At 34.5% G+C, this 21,274-nt stretch overlaps 1 protein-coding gene and 1 non-coding gene across 9 annotated transcripts in view; both read right to left on the bottom strand.

The window, feature by feature from the left end:
- The window catches only part of BTRC (beta-transducin repeat containing E3 ubiquitin protein ligase), a 154,433-nt gene that overhangs the window by 23,392 nt on the left and 109,767 nt on the right, over positions 1-21,274 (bottom strand). For all 8 annotated transcript variants that reach the window (XM_045507354.2, XM_045507353.2, XM_010971018.3 and 5 more), the window contains 2 exons: positions 5,425-5,656; positions 1,954-2,140 (listed from right to left, as the gene is read on the bottom strand). In XM_045507354.2, coding sequence (XP_045363310.1) covers positions 1,954-2,140; positions 5,425-5,656 — 419 coding nt within the window. The remainder of the gene's footprint in view (positions 1-1,953; positions 2,141-5,424; positions 5,657-21,274) is intronic.
- Positions 16,907-16,979, bottom strand: TRNAI-AAU (transfer RNA isoleucine (anticodon AAU)). The gene has a single exon. It is a non-coding gene; the product is annotated as a tRNA-Ile (tRNA).

A 21,274-nucleotide genomic window follows, 5' to 3' on the forward strand; every position in this document is an offset into this window, starting at 1 on the left:
TGAATCATTTCTTAGCTAAACCTTTCACATACCCCTTAAAAGGCCAAAAAGCCACCTATTCAATGACCTTAGTTTTGTTTTGTTTTTGTATTTACTTTGTAACTAACATAATAGATCTCACTGTTTAGTACCAACCCTAAGCAAAACTGTGGCGCTTACATTTATCTTTGGCATTTTCACACGCATCTGTCAAGATCTGCCCACCTACTTCCTGTTCTTCCAGCCTTCAAAAAAATGACTTTGTGGGAGAGGGTATAGCTCAGTGGTAGAGTGTGTGCTTGGCATACAGAAGGCCCTGGGTTCAATAATCCCTAGTACCTCCATTAAAATAACAAAATTAATAAATCTACCTCCCTCCATAAAACAGACAAAAAAGCCCAAACAAACCAAAAAACAAGAATGTGTTAAAAAAAAAAAAAAAAGACTTGTCCAATGTGTGATAAAGTTTTACTGTCATTTACAGTCTAAATGGGAACAAAGTATATTTTAACAGGGAACAAAACCTTTAAAGTTATGGGAATGAGTCTCTATAACCGAAATTTCAGGCCAGGAATTATTCAGAGAAGAGTTTCTTTTCATTTTTTCCCCCGGAGGGGTAGAGGACTATTCCTAGTTGCCCTAGAATTTTCCCATGTAAGCAACTGCCTCCTCTATTTCTAAGGCTGGTCCTGGCATGCTTAGCAAAATGATGGATTTTGAATGCTATACAAGTATATACTTTTTAAATTTTTGTATACTATATAAAGAGTTTATTTCCAAACTATGAAATAGGTTATGAAAGATAAGGTTTCTATTTTTCTATATAGTGAATTAAGTGAGAATAAGGAAAACATATTTGGGAAAGAAAAGTAACTTTCACTTATGCAATTTTTATATAGCCAAATAATTGCCTGGCATTTGCTTCCTTTATTGAATTTGGGAAAAACTTTAAAGTCTTTCTAATAGAATGACGGAAATCTCTCTAGGCACTTGGTATAATATTTAAGGTCATTATGTTTATTACACATTAATGAATTTCAAAAATGCAAAAAAGAAATATATATGTGTATATATTTTATGAAACTAAGAAAAGCTGATTCTCCATTCTTAACTGTTTTGTATCTCTTTATGATCCAAGATAAATAATTCATAAAACTAATTGCTCAAGATATCACTGAGCATACATATGTCTGTTGGTGCATATCTATAAATTAAAACATTTAATGTCATCTTTATTTTACTTATGAAATATATCTAACTTTCTTATAGTGACATTATATAGAAAATCATATGAAAGTTTTAACGAAATGGTTCCATTACTTTAAAAGAACAACAGCAAAATTGGTGAACGTCTCTTAGGCTGTTAACTATATAACGCTTTAAGGAATTCAGGATTAAGTAGTAACACCTCGAGAAAATATGAGTCTTAAAAAGAAAAAATGATTATACTAAATTTCATTTTTCACTCTTTCTGATGGCTTGAGTTCTTACTCTAGTTGAGCATAAAAATAATTTTGATTACAAAGATGATAAAACACCACAGGCATGGAGTAAAGGCAAGAAATCTGAAAAAGAAAATAATGATTTGTTCTGGATTATTTTAGGGGAAAGCTACATTTAATGGCTTCTCTGTGTGATTCAAAGCCATCCACTTGCCTTATAAATTACCAATCAGCCCTTTTTTAGGATACCAGTTTCTCCCCAGAAAGCTGAATGCTTCAAACAGGAGGGCTGGTCAGTTTTTCATTATATTTTGCAAAGCAGTATTAATTTAACATTATTATGTGATCTATGAGTGAATGGTCAGAAGAAAAACTATACATGAACAATTATTTAACATTTTTTGCTATACCAGCAAAATCACTATATTAAATGATAAGCGGTCTCACTGGTTCCCAACAATACTGTGTTTCAAAGGCTCTGAATGGCCAGGTTCTGAAGCTCTGTAACAGTGACAAAAAGAAAGAGGCTCACCACCCTCTTCGTTCTGCCAGGCCTCTCCACAGAGAATCTGTCCTGACCATTCTCTCGATGAGCTTCTTCCATAACATGCCATCAGATGTCACTCGGTACCATTCCTTGCACACAAGTTCAGCAGCACATAGTGATTTGGCATCCAGGTATGACAGAATGTTCTCAGCAATATGATCCAAACCTCGAGCTTTCGGTGGGCAGGAGGAGGCAAAGAAGAAGAACATAGACGGTAGTGAATGATTTTTCACAAAAGGTCCTTTAATACGGAACAGCATTTATTCTGCTGTGAAGGCACATCACTGTCCCTAGTGTGATCCAGTTTCTTTTTCAAACAGAGACTTGGGTAAAATGAGTGTCAATAATTTTTCCATAAGGTTACAGAAACTAACAGTATTTTCCATCTTCCTTTAGATAAGGAAGTGAAAGCTAACAACCAACAAACCCCCCAAGATATTAAAAATAAAAAGGATTCCAGAAAATAATTCACATCTATCTATATGGATTTCAGCACTAGGGGATGTTCTACAGATGGCATCTCAAACTCTGTGATTCAGACCCCCCCAAATCTCTATATTAGGTCCATTTCTCATTCTGTTTCTATTACTGCTACAGTTCCAAAGCTGTTCAGTAAAAGAAATATCCTTTAAATGTACTAGGGGAAAGGCACTAAGTCAGAATGTTCTGGGTTATAGAATTTGGGACACGCAGAAAGGAGAGAAGAAAATACAGATTAGTATAGAAGCATCGAAAGAGGAAAGACAGAGGGGTATGTTTAAGTTCAAAGATGAGTTTAATTTTGGATGTTTAAAAAAGATATTTGAGAACAGCTGCTGCTATAAAGCCCAAATGACAGCCCAAAAAAGAAAAAAATCCCAGACCAATAGATAACTTAGAATTTCAGAGACTATTTTGTAGGATGTACAGAGAAAAAGTGGAAGTAGATCTTGGGCTGTGTAAACTGGATGGGCTAACCAATTAAAATTTTCTTCCACCCAAATCTGTACTGAGGCCTCAGAGGAATAGATCCTATAAAATAGGATGCTTGCACTAATAAACCTTTGGCTGCTGTTCTAATTCACAAGTAAGACAAAAACTTTCAAAGTTATTTCTCTTCACAGGTTACATATTAGAGGTTTGCTGAAGACTTAAATAGTGCAGAAAGATTCCTTCATACTCTGACTTCTGTAGGCACAAACTTAAACAATCAGGAAAGAGAATACCACATTTCATATTGTGCCTTTCCCTTGAATCATACAAACACTTGGACGCCATTAGCAACAATCCAAATGTGCTTAAACGTTATTTTAATTATAAAGACTGTATGGATATCAGTCACATTTTTCAGCAGATTTGAAAAAGAAAGCATTAAATGGATGCTGTATAGCTGGCATCACATGTTCATATTTAAGCACAAGCAGATGGAGGCATCCATCACCTAATTTTTTCTTATTGTAGAAAAATGACTATAAGCCAATTAAAGATACAATAATTAGTTCTTCATGCAAAATATAGTAATGGTAAAATTCCTGCATCTTTTTATTGAAACTTTCTACTCTATCAGAAGTTCCCAAAATGCAATCCTGTGTTTTTAACGGCTGGCATCAAATTGCTCCTGATCTTTCTCTATGTCCCTATAGTAAGTCTTTGGAAGTAATTTCACCTAACACTCCAAACAAACCCATTACATTAATGGATGACAGGCATTTTTTGAAGTAGTTTGGTTTACTAAACTTAGCCAGATAGTGTAGGTTTTTAAGTTAAAATAGCCATAAAGCATTAGATTGATGATTTAGTATCTTGTAAAGTGGTCAGCAGATACACACCAGGGATCAGTATTACGCAAAGAATACACAAGTCTAATCAACAGCTGTTCAATTCTTAGTCGTATGCTTGAGGTAGCAGCATGTCTCTGTGATTGGGGAGAGCACGGTAATGATGTACACACAGATCGTTTGCACAAAGAAAACTGTTTGCCTATGGCTAAAACAAAATCCAATGAGTGAAGAGGGGGCAGAAATCTATTCTATTTAACGACAACAACAAAAAATTGGTACAAATTCAGCTTTAAAAGTTATTTCTAAGATAGAAATAGGCATTTCTTTTATTTTAAAGCTCAATTTAAATTCCAATTTTTGAAAAACAAATTTTAAAAAACATGTAATTGGCAAAGATTAAGCAAAGTGGTAATATGCAGTCTGGGGAAGGGTATAAGTTGGTATATTTTTCTTAGAGGATAGTTTGGTACATGTATTAGAAGCCTTAAAAATGTCATAATTCTTTAACATAGGAATCCCACTTCTGATATTTTTCCTAGGATGCCCAAAAGGTTAATGAATAAGAATGTCCATTACAGCATAGTTTACAATGGAAAAAACATTTTAAACTACTTAAATGTTCAATAAAGAGGTTAAATAACATGTGTTTCAACCATCATAAATATATAATAGTATAAAAATTATTTTAAAAGAACCAACACTTAGGAAAATACATTAAAAGAATATAGTAAGTAAAAAAAAGTTACACTTTTGATCCCAGCTTTAGAGGAAAACATACACACCTAGGAGAAATATTATTAACACATTAGTAGTTCTCTCTGAATGGTAGGGTCCTGGGAGATTTTATTTTTATATTTTAAACTTTTTTGAATTTTCTGAATTTTCTATAACGTAACTACTATAATCAGGAAACTGCAACTGAAAAAAAAATAAAAAGATATGCTATTTTAGAGATTCACTCATTTGTGTACCATTTTTCTTTTAGAATAAGCTTTTAACACAGTTGAGAACCTTATACTTTCCTGAGACAGCATTTTCCCCAATACTGATGCCTACACAGTATTCTAGATCACCATCAAAAGCATTCAGTAAAACAACCACTGCACTCTCCAAAGTATTTTAAGTATATGTGTATACATATATGTTTAAGTGTGTATGTAAATATATACACAAATATATATATATATTTACAATAGCTATTTAGTTACTGGGCAGTGAGACTGTAAACCCTAGAATTTACATATTTAATATCACAACAAGGTTCCTGAGATACCCTTCTTTCTAAAATACTTGATTAAAAACGTTTCTTATTCCTTCCCACAATGTAAAGATTCTGTTGATAAATTCCTATAGAAATTCAAATCCAAGTATGTTAATGTACCTTAAAACTAAGACACACTTCAAACTAGATAACACCTCAGAAAAGATTTTATTTAAACCTGTGTGTGAATAAAAATAGGGTGTAAAAGAAGGACATGAGATAGGGAGAAGATAGTGAAAAGGTATGTCTTTTTCCAGAGTTTGATGTTTTAAAATTTATATCCCAAGAAGTTACAATTAAACTACTCAAAAAATCAAGCCAATAAAGATTTTTTTTTTTTAAAAGAGAGAGATGTACAGCTGAAGATTCAGGATGATTACCACTGTAACACATCTTCCAGGCAAATTAATAGTGTAAAAACACCTGTAGACATACCTGGCAGAGCAGTTATGAAATCCCTCTGCAACATAGGTTTAAGATAGGAGTTTATGTGCCCATGTTGGTAATGACACATTTGGGATATAAGATGTTCCACAAATTCCACTTGATCAGACTCTGACCACTGCTCAAAATATTTGACACACAGTTCCTTTTCCTTCTCATAGCTTGCCGAGAGTTTCCGTTGCTTGGGCACAATCATACTGGAAGTGCCATTAGCAAGTTTTGTCTGTAGAAGGGGTGGATTAAAAGAAACATATGACAGTAAGTACTGAAAATGAGGGAAATATGCAATTTTCTGATTTGGCATGCTACATTATGTCTGTATGATGTAGCTTACTCTGTCACTCTACTAGCAATCGTATGTTTGTGAACAGCAATTTATGGAAAACCAAAGAAATATCATGGTAAGTTGGTAAATAAGGAACACTGCTGGACGACTAGGCATCCATTTCCAAAAGTTCACAAGAAAACATTACTTGGAGATATACAGATGAAAACCAAAAGCTGAAAGCATGTTAAGTTATTACTAGCAAGCAAAAAAGCTAATTTCATTTTTCTTGTATACACCAGTTACTGGGCATTTATACAATCACTTATTCACAAATTATTTTTTAATGGTCAAGTAAGAAATCCTCCATGCAAAGAAAAGCCAGTGAATAATTTGAGACTCTAGTACCTTTGGAGATAAAGCTTAAATAACATTAATGCTCAATATACCCTTTTCCTTCCCCCTAAAAATCCCATCTCTGCTGTCATCAAAATTATATGCCATAAAGTTTTTTATATTATTTGGTTCATTCAGTAAATATTAACTGTGCATCTATAATGTGCTAAACACTGTTCTAGGTGCTAGGAATACACTGAACAAAAATAACATAGTCTCTATCATGAGTAACTTGTATTGTAGTATGTATAGCAAGTTAAAAACATTACCAAATAAACAGAAAATATACCATAGATGGTATTTTGAAGAAAAATAAAGCAGGATAAGGGGACAGAAAAATAAATGTATGTTGTTGTAACAGGAAAAATTCTAAGATAGACCCCCAAGAAATTCTTGGCCCTTGGTGTACAAACATTTTTCTCTCAGTTATTCAAACAAACATGTAGGTCCTGCTGTGACTTAATTAGGGTCTCAAATCAGGGACTTTAAGATAGGGAGATTACTGTAGTGGGTCTGACCTAAAGAAATGAGCCCTTCAAAAGCGGAGGATTGTTGTTGTTTTTTTAAATAACCTATAACGGAAAAGAATCTCATAAAGAATATATATATATATACATACACACACACACACATACACACACACACACACACACACACATATCACTTTGCTGCACACCTGAAACTAACACAACATTGTAAATCAATTATACCTTAATTAAAAAAAAGACAATTAGAAATAGGCTAGAGATATGAAAAGATATTTACTGAAGAGGATATGCAAATGACCAACAAAAAACACGGAAAGATTTTCATCATCACTAGCCATTAAGATCACGGTAAGGTAGCACTACACACTTATTAGAAGAACTAAAAGAAAACAGTGACAATGCCAAATGCTAAGCAGGAATAGAGGAACAAGATCTTTCACATATTGCTGTGCTAATCTGAAATGGTACAACCATTCTGGAAAACAGTTTAGCAGTTAATTTTTTTAAAAGCTAAACATATACTTACCATACTAGCCAGCTCTTATACTACTGGAATGTTTATTCCAGAGAAAAGAAAACTTATGTCTATACCAAATCCTATACATGATTGTTCACAAAACTTTATGTGTAACAGTCAAAACTGGAAACAAGCAAAATATCTTACAATAAGTAAATGTTAAACAAACTTAGTACAAACAAACTGGGATGGATCTCAAAAGGCATTATGTTGAATGAAAAAAAGTCAATCTCAAAAGGTCATATACTGTATGATTACATTTATATAGCATTCTTGAAATGGCAAAATTATTGAAAAGAGATATATTTTATTTCACCAGATAAATCCAAAATATTGCCATTTCTACATGTAATCAATTAAAATTTTTATTGAGATGTTTTATGTTCTTTTTAAAGGATCACTGCTATGTGGAGAACAGATTGCAGGAGACATGAATGCAATCAGGAGATTGCAGTAGTCCATGAAAGAGACAACAGTCTTTTGGACTAGTGTGGTAGTTGTAGACAAGCTGAGAAATAACTGGGATTCAATGTATATTTTTTGGGGGGTGGGGTCCTTGATTAAAAAAAATTTTAAGTTTTATCTTTAAATTTTGTTGTTTAATGGAGGTTCTGGGGATTGAACCTAGGACCTGGTGCATGCTAATCATGCACTTTACCAATGAACTATACCCACACCCCTCAATGTATATTTTGAAAGCAGAGCCAACTGAATTTGCTGATAGATGGGATATAGGGTATGAGGGGGAAAAGGGGAGACAAGGACCACACTGAAGTCTGAAGCTGGAGAACACTAGGAGAAGATTCAGAAATCAACAGAAATTTGCTAATCTGAAGAAAGTTGATTTTCTTTAGGAGATAACCACAAAGTGGTAGGTACAACTGGTTACTTTTCAAAGTAATTTGATGGATCTTTGGCATATTTGCTCGAGGCAATTCCAATGTGCAAGAAGACCCTTGTTACTATGGAGTTTAAACCTGCCTAGGCATATTGAATATGCCATAAACCTGTATCAAATTTGGATAATCAACTTCTGCTATTAAAGGCACAGACTTGCCTTAACTTCTAAACATTAACTCCTACATGTAGGCCGTCTTACAAATGATTCCAGATACACAGGTGAAAGCATATTTCCAAGAATAGCATTAGCCATTCTATTTACACAGAAGGAGCAAACACTGCAAACAGCAAGCACAGGTGCATACAGAGTTGGATGCTTTCTAGCATAAATGTCACTGTTGTCTGTGATATAAGACCAAAAATGATTAATAAGAACCTTGTTGGACATGGGCCTTGGGGGACTTCGGGGTTGCTTTTTGTGTAGGTTATGTGTTTGCATCTCAGAAAAGAAAAACTTGTGAAATGTGGAGTAAGGTTTTGAGAGCTAACAAATAGGGGGTTTACAAGCTTAACCAAATGCCACTTCTCATCCTAACAACCAAAACCTCACTCCATCATCTTTTATATATTTATCTTTTGTCTTTTAAAAGGTGGAAATGGTCTAAAGTTGGATGCCACCCAGAGTACTGCATTCTGGCTAAAGACAGAAATGCCAGTAACAGATTAATAATCAGCAAGGTAATGAAATAATGAAATTATTCTGTTTATTTTATACTTTAAACAAACCAGATGTTTCTATAATCATAGGGAATCATGTCTGATCAGTGACTATCAGACTATTAACAGACAAAAATGCCTAAGGATTTCACAAATTTGATTATCCCATTGCAGGAGCTATAAAGTTCGGTCAAGATTTTCTTACACTTTCACTGATTTAATCATGAACAAGCCCTAAAACATTGGCTATTAAAGATGAAGTATAACCTGAGAGTTCATGTATTTGTCAACCATTTGCCAACGGTACTACATTCTAATCACTACCCTTCAAAACAGAGTATTTCTGTGTGAGGTAGAGACACACCTCACATCCATCGTCACTTCAAATGAGTTACTCTTAACCATTATACCATAATGCACTGTTTTAAAAGCATTGGCCCTAGAGTAGAAAGACCTGGTTTCAAATTTTAGCTCCTTAATTTACCAGGTGTATTACATGGAATAAATAACTCAATATTTTTCCGAGTATGTTTCTTTCATCTGTAAAATGGGGATAATTATAGGATCTATTTCATTGGGTTTTTGTGAGGGTCAAATAAAATAATCTAAAACAAACATGCTTAGCTCACCACCTGGTACCCAGTAAAGTATTCAATAAATCATCACTTTTAATGAATTTATGACACAGATGGAGTTGGGCTTTCTCTTTTTCAAAATACATCCTTCTTTATCAGTATGTAATATATTTTTTTGTATTTCAATTTTCATTGAAGTATAATATACATAAAAGTGCATAATCTTAAGTGTACAGCTTTTTTTGGGTCACTAGCTTCCCTGGGGTAACCACTACACTCATTTCATTTTAAAAAATACACATTTTTTAAAAACTGCCTATACAATTTACAGCAGCATTAAGGGAAAAAAAAACCATGTAACACTTAGGAATGATTTTAACAGCATATGTGTAATACCTGTAGACTAAAAACTATAAAACACTGCTGAGGGAAAATTGAAAAGACTTAAATAAATAAATAAATAAGTAAATAAATAAATAAATAAATAAATAAATAAATAAATAAATAAATAAAAATTAGACTCAATATTGTTAAGATGTTCATTCTTTCCAACTGAAATATAGAGTCAATACAATATCAATCAAAATCCTAGCAGGTAAATGGACAACCTGATTCTAAAATTTGTACAGAAATGCAAAGAACCTAAACTTCAGCCAAAACAATCTTGAAAAATAAAAACAAAACTCACACTACTGAATTTCAAGACTTACAATAAAGCAATAGTAATCAAGATAGTATGGCTTTGGTGTAAGGACAAAATATATACAGATCAATGAACAGAACTGAGAATCCACAAACAGACTCACACACATATAGCCAGTTGATTTTTGAGAAAGGTGCCAACATAATTTAATAGGGAAAGGATAGTCTTTTTCAACAAATGATGCTGAAACAACTGGATATCCATATGGAAAACAGAAAAAATGAACCATGTTCTTTACTTTAGATCTTATGAAAAAATTAACATAAGTTGATTCTGGATTTATATATAGGAGCTGAACTTCTAAAAGAAAACCTTGGTGTTCTTGGGATAGGCAAACATTTCATAAATAGGGCACAAAAGTATAAAAGAGACCTTTCTAAAGGAAAAAATAGATAAATTAGCATGTGGCAAAAATTTAAACTTCTGGTTTCTAAAAGAAAGTTACAGAAATAAAAACACAAACCACAAACTGGGAAAAAATATTTGTAACATATGTATCTGACAAAGGATTTATATCTAGAATGTATTAAAAAAAAAAAAAGTCTTAGAACTTGGTAAGAAAAGAAAGCAAGTAACTTCTTTTTTTCCAATGGCCTTTAAAAGACCTGAACAGACACTTCATAAAAAAGATTCACGGATGGGATAACCAATACACATAAAAAGATGTTCAATATCATTAATCACTAGGGAAATGCAATTTAAGATCACAATGAGACACTACTACATAGCTACTAGAATGGCTAGTTAAAAAGACTGACCATACCAAGTTTTGGCAAGAATGAGGAGCAACTCGGTCTTTCATGTTACTGGCAATAATGTTTAACAGCACAAACACTGTAGAAAATAAGTCGACAGTTTCTTATAGTGTGTGTGTGTGTGTGTGTGTGTGTGTGTGTGTGTGTGTGTGTGTGTGTGTGTGTGTGTGTGTGTGTGTGTGTGTGTTCATCATATGACCCAGCAATTCCACTCCTACGCATTTACCTCTCCCTACAAATGAAAACAAATATTTCCACACAAGAACTTGTACATAAATGTTCACAACTGCTTTATTCATTCATAACAGTCCCAAACTGAAAGAATCTCAATGTCCATTAAGAGTTGAACTGATAAAATTATGATATATCTGTACAAACGAATGTACTCAGTAATAAAAGGAATGGACTACAGATACACAAAATGACAAGGATGAATCTCAAAAACACGCTGAATGAAAAAGAGGCCTGATACAAAAGATATATACTTTATGATTCTACTTATATGAAACTCTTGAGAACAACAAAAATAATTTATAATGATAAAAACAGATCAACTGTTGCCTGGGGTTGGATGTGGGGATGAGACTGACTGGGTAAGGGCACCAGTGACGTTTTTGGGGTAGTGAAAATGTTCTATAGCTTGACTGTTATACAGGTTCATGTATTTGCCAAAATTCATCGAACTGTATACTTAAAATGGGTGTATTTTATTGTATGTAAAATACATCTTAATAAAATTGATTTTTAAAAACTTCTAAGGATCGGATGTTTCTCAGGATAAATGCCACTGTAGTGTTAATTTCGTATGTAACTAAGATACTATATTTGTAGAGAACTCTGGAGTTAAAGGTCTTTGTTATCAAGCCTCTTCCCTGTATCATTCTCCCATACAGATTTTTCTACTAATGTCTAAAGTAAATGCAGCAAAATTTCTATTTGGGAACCTTAGAAAATTCACAAGGGTACAGTGAAAAAGTTCAATTATTAAAAAATCAAAAGGCTGTATATTAGAGTGTGTGGGAGAGAGGGTAATGGTTACTTGTGGCAATAGAATTGATTTGGCTTTCCCAGCAAAAGCCTGATGACTCAACCACTACTGTTCAGATGTCCAGGAAAGCTGACAAACAACCTCAGTTTAATGGTAACACTAACTTTCTGCCACCCCTGCACATCTCTTCTGCTTTTCTGTTTACAATGAACAGTTATCTCCAAAAGAAAGAAAGAAAGAAGCTGTCAGGTGACAGTACACAAAATGAAAAGACTTAAGTATTTATATGACTGTCCTCAGCTTAGTCTTCAAAGGCTAAGGGCTAACATTTCCCCCCTTGAAAATATATTAAAGCATCACTTTCAAAACTACCATGAATTTCTCTGGAGCTGCTGCCTAGGCCAGGAGGGAAAAATATACACTTGCAGACACCAACTAGTCTAACCACAACCACATAACAGTAAGTGTGATGACTTTGCTAACTGTACTGTGTGTAGGCTAGAAGATACAGTATGGACTGGGTGAACTTGATGGTGAGATGACAGGTATTTCTAGTTTGCATGTAGACCCTGCTTTAATCACAAGGAAGGGCACAGTAAGCAGAGAAAGAAAAACGTTCCAGATATAGGATACCACTTGGAATTGGGGGTGCAAAGACTAGATAAAGAGAGTAATATTTATGACTAGAGAGATGCAAATGATATTTAAGGATTCTGTTTGGCCTTAAGAAGGGCTTTGAGGAAAGATCCTGGTATTGAAACCCATGGGGGGGGGGAAGGGGATATAATTAAGATGATGAATGAATGTACAAATAAAATGGGCACAAGTTGTGCTGGGGATAAGGCTGTAGTCTAAGAAAAACAGGACAAGAATTTTGATGAGGGCTGGAACTTTGGAGTTATCAATCAACCAATAGCCATTTACTGAGTGACTAGTCTGTGCTAAGCACTTTTCTAGAGGCTAAGGAAACTGTGGTGAACAGGTAGACAAAGTTTCTTTACCTTCCCTGGCGAGGAGTGGAAGGAGAATGTGTAATACATATTTTAATCTCAGAAACCAGTAAGTATTGTGAAGAAAACAAAATAAGGTAATATATTTTAGTACATGAATAGTACAAGCCTACTTTAACTGAGGCGGTTATGAAATGATGCTGGAGTGGGTAACATTTGAGCTGAGATCTGAAAGATGCGAGTCAAGCCTTCAGAACATCTTGGAGAAAAGCCTCCCAGAAAAAAAGGAAGAGCAAGTCAAAGGTGTGTTAAAGTGAAAGAACAAAAGGCGGCTGGTATGACTGGGGCAAAATGAATGAGGGGGAAAGTGGTGGGAAATAAGGTTAGTGAGGTGGCCTGGGGCCAGATCACATAAGGCCTTTTGGGTCACAGTAAGGAGTTTGGATTTCATCTTAAGAGTAAAGGAGAGCCCCTGAAGGTTTTGAGGTAGTTAAATATGGCATCATCTGATTTATGCTTCAGAAATACTTACATGTGGTGCCACACAGAGAATGAGGAGGAAGGGAATCTGGGGAAGTAGGGACGGGATAACAAGAGCAAACTGCAAGAGCAGAGGAAGGAAGATCAGTAATTAGAGCTGATATAATAATCCAGGCAATAAGTGATTATGGCTAAGGTTAGGAGAGGCAGACTAGGAAGTGCTTAGAAGAAAAGGTATTTTACCCTCACAAGAGAGGAATGAGAAGAAAAATCTGGTACATTAACCTGGATAGGGATAGGGATAAAATCAGGGTTCTTGCTCCTTGTAGCCAGGAGAAACAAGGCAAAACATTCAAAAGTTTTGCAGGGGAAAGGGGGGATTGTGTTGTTGTTGTTAAATGTCTGTACTATTCTCTATTGGTTATTGCCAGGCTTTAGTTAAATAAGAATCCAAAAACATTGATTTTAAAGTTATTTTTCCTACTATTTTCCCTTGATTTCTTTGTAAAAGTATCTCCAAGAAAAAAAAAAAAGCAAACACTGTTTTGGTTAAATTAAGAGGAAATGATATTGTCTACATTTTGGTTAGGACTGAAAGAAATATGTAAGCACACCTAAGGGATGGAGATGGTGACAGCAGGGAGATCCAGAATAGTTCTAGAACTCACAAAAAGCTAGGTTAGAAAAGAAAAAGGAACCCAGAAGGTTCAATAGAGTCCACTGGCACTTAAGTATCTTTTAACCAGGGAGTTTCAAGAGAAACTGAAATAATTTGGCCATAAAATTGAACATGCAGAGTAAAAAGTAATGCTCAAAAGTGGGACAATAACTTTTAACATTTCCAGTTATCAGTTTTTTAAAAAACCTTCATAACTTTCAGTGATCAAAGAAAGAGTCCATTCTCTTTTTTGGGGGTAAGAGTGCAAATGAAAAAAAAATGGTGGCTGTACATATAGAATGGAACAGACATTCCAACAGAAGTAAACATCACATTTCTCAGTAGGATTATTGCATTAATATTTTAACAGCTTCTCCTAAATATGATTACATATTAGGTGAACTCATAAATATGTCAGATCTGATTAGTGAACATGGAAGACAGGAAGGAGCAAATTTGTCAGCAGAAAGAAAGTTCACATTATGAATTTCACTGATTTCTAAAAGCCAAAAAGAAAAGGCTTGCAACCATTGCAATTCTTTTAAATAAAACTCACTGGGAAATGAACTCACAAATGCCCCAATATATATGATTATTTAAAGACTGGACCCCTGGCAATCTTTTGTTTCCTATTTACTGATTACAGGAAAAGCCACATAAAAAATTCACCAAAATCGAAACAAAGCCATTTTTATTATTTCTGGATTTTTGAGGTAAAGGAATAGAATAGTCACTTAACATTTTTAGGTTTCAAAACCGGGGCTCTTGTTTCTGTAGTAGGTTCCCTCATACAACTTTATAGCTTCCAGGGTGATAGGTTCTTTTGTTCTAAACCAAGAAACTCTCAGCAGTTTAATTTACTGCTGCATTATTATAGCTACTAACTACACACACCTCCAAGGCTGGTAAACCCACTGATGTAGACAGTGCCACCTTAAAAGGATTTTTGGATGGGTCTTTGTGATGGGGGGGAAAAAAAAGACATAATGTTTAATTATAAGAAATGATTGAAATAGGCACAGACATACCCTGGGTGCCTCCGCACTGCAGCAAGCTCTAAACTTGTTATCGTTAATGGTTTAAATTTCACTGTGCTAATCATTTCAGGACACAAGCCTTTCTTGATAATCTAATGAATTATTCCAACATCCTTCAGCAAAAAAAAAAAAAAAAAAAAAAAAAACCTCCATGACAGCACTAATTGCAAGACGTTTTCCCAGTGCTTATGTAAAATATGACAGAGCAGCAGCTTAGGGAATTGCAGAAAACTGCTTCTAATTTCCACTGAGAAACTGACAAACACCTCTCTTTCATCTCTCCCAGCTCTCAAGTAAGATTTAACTTTCTCATTTAGTTAATTACCGAGTGAGGATCATCATTTCCCCGGATCGGAGCGGCACAGAGCCTTTATCGTGTTAACTTGTGAACTTGATCGATGGCTGCTGCTAAAACTTAATAACTTCACCCCCTGGCAAATTGTAAGATAAATATAATAGGAGAAACTCTGACAGTAAAAACCTGCCAGAAATGAGCGCTGTGTTTATGTTTCTTTGCAGGCAGCAAAAAAACAACCGACAGCTTATTACTGGTTGCGTGTTACTTATATTTAAAAGACTCCAGGCAGTTAACTTTCCATATACTGTTAAAACTTTGCTCACAAGATGGGGAAAAATGAGAAAAAGCACTAGTGATGTAGACTTGGGGAAATGAGGGAAGAAGGGGAAAAGGGAGGATGCGGAGAAGAGCAAGAGAACAAATATATTGTGTAAACTCTTTTTAAATGTCATGTTTATCATATAAAATGTCCAACCAGCACACACAGGCATACAATTCTTTTTTAAAAAATAGTAATTCTGGACTTCTAAGACATTGTATGAACCATATCTATGAGCAAAGCAAGAGAATTTTACTCACTCAAATTTTTTCAATGACTGTAACTCCATGCCTAAAGAATCCAATTAACTGTAGAATTCCTAGAGCTTTCAAATACCCCTGCAGCTAGAAAACCATTCACTAACTACACCATTTAACCCTTTCTGAAACAAGTACACTATAGCTAGGAAATGCATAAGTTTGTCTAGGACCCTTCATCTAGTCTTAAATTCACCTTCCACACCCAAGCTAGCCAACTAAGAAGGAAATAATCTGTAATTTTTTCTTTTGGTCAAACATGAATCCAGACTTGGAATTTTAACATTTAACTGTTAAAGAGTTGGTACCATGGACTAGTACGACATGAATTTTATGCCTTTTATAACCAATAGTACCAAGGATAATAGACAAAGTATAACAATAATAGAGTGGCTGCTCACCAATGTCAGTCCCCTCTATTCCCCAAGACTGGTAATAGGACCTAAAACAAATCTGTACATAAACTGCTAAGCCAGAAAGAGAAAGAAAAATACCATATGATATCATTTATATGTGGAATCTATCAAAAAAAAAAAAAAAAAAAAAGAACTTATTTACCAAACAGAAACAGACTCACAGACATAGAAAACAAACTTACGGTTACCAAGGGGGAAAGGAGGTGGGAAGGGATAAATTGGGAGTTTGAGATTTGCAGATACTAGCTAATATATATAAAACAGATAAACAACAAGCTTATACTGTATAGCACAGGGAACTATATTCATTATCTTTTAGTAACTTATGGTGAAAAAGAATATGAAAATAAATGTATGTATGTTCATATATGACTGAATCATTATGCTGTACACCAGAAATTGACACAACATTGTAAACTGACTATACTTCAACTAAAAAAAATAGATATACAAAAATTAAATAAAATAAATTGCTAAGTCTGTTACACTGACCGCCCTCATCGTATAGAAATATTACAAAAAACAAAGTATGAACTAAATTTTAGGGAGGGTAGAGAAAGGCAGAAAAGGACTTAGAGTTTAAGCCTAATTTGTGAGTTTGTATTTAACATCCATTACCTGCTACGTTAGCACCAACAGCTAAAGGCTTCATGCTGTAGTCCAAGCGGCCACCATTTTGAAAGTTGAAAGGATGTAGAAAACTGAACAACAAAATTCATATTCACTAGAGGATCAAATCTAATTCCTCATTTAAAAAAATTTTTTTAATTCTTTTTCTTGGCAGGGAGGTAATTAGTCTTGTTTGTTTGTTTAATGGAGGTACTGGGGATTGAACCCAGGACCTTATTCATATTAAGCATACACTCTACCACTGAGCTATACTCTCCCCCACTCAATTCTTCATTTTATTTTGTTTTCACTTTCTTTAAATAAGGATTATTGGGGCCAAGCAAAGAAAGATGAATGGATTTTTTTAAAAAACAGCATTTATAATAGACAAACTTTAGAAAATCTGAAAAATACAGAAGCACGAAGATCATGAAAATTGCCCATAATTTCCACCAACAACAAATGAACAATGTTCACATTTTGTGGGTATGTATCTTTCTGATCTTAAAAAAATTATCAGTCAATTATTTGATGTGGGGGAGGTTGTTTCTGTGTCATCTAGAGTCTTTGTCTATAACATCAAATTAATAAGAGAAGGCAAAATTTATCCTTTGCTAAACACCTTAGAGAAGAGTCAAGGTCTGATTCTGGAGGATACAGAATTACAAGTGACTATGACTACAGAAAGAAGGGGAGAGGAGGAAGAGGAAGAGAGAGAAGGGAGGGAGTGAGGAAGAGGGAGGAAAAAGGGAAGGGGAGATGGGAGAGAGCAAGGAGAAGAGGAGAGAAATGATGAAAGTGGGGATGGGGGAAAGGAGAGAGTGGGTAGGACAGAAATGGGAGAGATGGGAAGGATAAGCAAGGATAGAACAGATGGCAAAGGAAAAAGAGAGGCTAGGAGGGGCTAGCAAAGAGAAAGAGGGAGAAATGGATGGCGAGAGTTAAGGGTGACGTTGAGAGAGATGAGGGAGAAAGGAATAAATATAACCAAATGCAAAAAGGACCTAGTTTTACCAAGCTCACCTGCTCCAAGAAATGCAATATGCCTGTTGGATAAAAAGGTCCTCTCTCACACAATAAACAATAAGCATCAAGAGGGAGAGAAGATGAAAAACTATTTTTCTAATGTTTCAGGCAGAGTAATAAAGTTTAATTGTCTGGAATCTGGTTGCTTTTGTAAACTTCCTCAGTCCAGGTTGCTCATCTGGATTTTAAATAATGTTAATATTACCAAAATAAAATTTCTGTTGTGGAGAAAGTTTAAACTAAGGGTCTTCTTCTCAACTTCCCCCTCACATCCTCCCTTTATTTTAGCATCAGAAAGTTAAGTTTTACCAGTAAATAATGGAATGATGGAGGTACTGGCTGCCAGAGGAAAATACAGATACATACTTAAAATGCAATTAAAAAGTATGTGGGAATTATATAGTCAGTTTTAAATAAAGAAGAAAAAACTACCCTCCTCCTCTATGTGCTCTAATCCTTGTATTTTTAGGTCCAATAAAAAGGTATCAATGACTTGGCAAAACTTGCTTCTGAAGGAAGCCTTTGAGAAGCTGTATCTAAAACCTGGATTAGGAAAATACAAGGTTTTTTGGGATAGTATCACAAGAAGCCAACTCAGCTTTCTAGAAGAAATTCAACTCTTTCCAAATGCTTGTTAATGCATGTTAAATGCAGCAAGAAATAATCCTATGAGGCAGCAACACAGGCCTCTCTTAGCTGCAGTGAATGAAGTAAATGACTTGTAACTTCTGGAAGTCTTGGTTATCTGCAGGTAAAACTTTAATAACCCTTGTAGCATCAAGGGACTAAAGACATTTCTCTCTGGAATACTTGGGTAATTGTCTTCTTAATTTATCCAGAAAAAGCTTAGTTTGGATGCAGCATCTGGGTTTTTTCGGTTGTTTTGTTTTGTTTTTAGCAGAGGTGATCAAAACAACTTACTCAAATTCACATAAGTTAGTAGAGTTCAGACTAAATTTCAAAATGCAGTTGTTACATAAAGTACAGAGTTTTTCTAAAATGAAAATTTGGGCCTTCTGCTTTTTAATGACAATGAAACTTTAAGTCAATGACTAAGACTAAATGTAGGAGACCAGGACTGCTTTGCATAAAAGGATAAAGACATTTCTGATGGCCAAAAGTGGTTTACAAGAGACCACAAGCACCACACCACAAGCCGGTTCAAATACCCTTCTGCAGGAGTTTATGTTAATGTAATACAATATCATAAAAAATAATACCATGATTTGTCACTGATTCTATCCCAGCTCTACCACTTACTTGATGTGTGGCCTTGGCTAAGTTACTTAACCTCTCTGCACTTCAGATTCCTCATCTGTAAAATGGTGATTCTTACAGTACTTAACTGAAGGGGTTAATGTTAGGATATAAATAATACATATGTAAGGACATTTAGAAGATTACTTGGCACATAGTAAAGGCATTAGCTGTCACTATGCTTTTAACTAGAAAGCACTGCAATGTACATAATTGCTGATTAAAATTAGCTTAATAGTTTTATTAAATATAATCTTCTTTGCTTTTACAGTAATTCATGCCCGGAAACCTTCACTTTCAAACTAAACTTTAAACTTTCAAGGCCAGAGATTATGACATAAGCCCTTTAGATATGTACCATAAAACCTATATAGATATGTTAGCAGTAGCTCAAAAAATATTAGGTAAACTGAAGTTTTAATCCAAACTAATGTAAGGAGTGGATATTGCTTTTTGGGAGTACAGTGGTAAACTGCTTTGTGGTATAAACATATTTGGAGACCCTTTCTCTTATCAACAGGATGCCAGTGTCACTACATTGACACTTTGTCCATAAATACTCAAACTTGGTAACTTTTAATCTACTGTTTTCTGAGATTAGTTTCAACATTTTTATATAATAAAATATGTAAAATACTACTACGCAAAACTTTCAGAATGAGAGTAAAACTGAACTTCCAAAAGGAATGATGACTGACATTTAACAACTGGAGAAGATAGCAAAGAACAAAAGGAAGACTTCGAAATGTGTTTTACAATTTGAATAAAAGACATTTGAACACTGATTTTTTTTTTTCATTTTCAATCCTTCAAAGGAATTGCCAAAACATATTCCCATAACACTCAAATTTAGTGATGGAAGAACAGTAAGGGAATTACTAAAATGGTAACAAGATACTCAATGCAGTACCCTACTTTTGAAAATCCACTTCACTGATTTCTACAATAAATACAGGGTGAGTCCTACATCCTCTAGGGCACAGAGTACATATTGCTTTCTTGAGACTTTATACCTCGTTTTAGTAGTCAGCAAAGACAGAGCCAGGGCAGAAACCAGACTAAAATTCACTTCATTAGCACCCACCCTTCTTTTTCTCAAAAACTGGCAGAAAAACATTACTTGGTGATTTTCTCTGAAGGCTATTCCCCCACCACCACCCGGCACAATTTTTATGGGGTTTCATGGGCTAGAGACTGCAGATTTTTGATGTTTTTGAGGAGGAGATACTGAATCTTGAGTGTCACAAAAATTTTCTTCTTCAGAATGGGATAAACCTCCACCAAGAATTTTGTGTGTATGTTTGTTGAGGGTGAAAGTCAGATAAGAAAATAAAAATCAGGAAGATAATTCCTTCCACATTTATGTGCTTGATTTAGAAATAAAGGACTTGTATCCTTTCTTGGCGGAACTTGGCTTTTCTTAAAGTATGAAATAGTTTCTACAAAGACATTTCCTAGTTCACTATAAACTTTTTAATTTCACTTGGGTGTGGCTTAAACTCACATGGGGCACTATAAATACGAAAGGCACCGGTAACAACTTCTTCCAATGACGTTTTTCTGTGTGTCAAACGTTTTGAAGTTATTCTATCTCCATTTCCTGTTTAAGGAATACGTATTGAAACTTGATGCTTTGGAAACAAAGCATTATGAAAAGTTTTCTTATAGTTGACTCACATGTAAACAGCTCCACAGAAAGAGTAAGGCAGCATGATGGCCTAGTCCCATCACTAATTAGCTATGTGATCTTGAGCAAGTGTCTACTGCTTGGGATCTCATCTATAAAATGAGTTGGTGGATGGAATAATCTGAAGCTTAGTCTGGCTTTTAGATTTTTGAGTTTATCATTCAGTTCCATGGTAAATTAAAATGCAGCTGAGCGAATAAATTTAAAAAGAGAATAATTCTTCATGCTTTCCTACTAAAAAACTAAACTATTAGAGTTTAAGTACATCTCTCAGGTAAAAAGAAATATTTTTCATAATGTTATTTGGACAAGCAATATATCCCCAAATCCAAAGAATAAGTCAAACTTTTCTGCAACAATTGAGATTTTAGTGAAAAGAAATTGCTATCATTCTGAGTTATAGGTACACAGGTAACATTATTATTCTCTTTTCTACATGCTACAATATTCCAAAATTAAGAATTTAAAACTTTTACAGTGTTAACCTTTCTCAGGGCTGACACTAGGCTCTGAAGATCAAATAGTATCTTGGAATTTTGTGTCTCAATATGCCTCATTTCTTTCATAATTTTCTTTTATTTCCCCATCCATCTCTCTCCATAG

The sequence above is a fragment of the Camelus bactrianus genome, chromosome 11, assembly GCF_048773025.1.
Source record: "Camelus bactrianus isolate YW-2024 breed Bactrian camel chromosome 11, ASM4877302v1, whole genome shotgun sequence".
NCBI lineage: Eukaryota > Metazoa > Chordata > Mammalia > Artiodactyla > Camelidae > Camelus > Camelus bactrianus.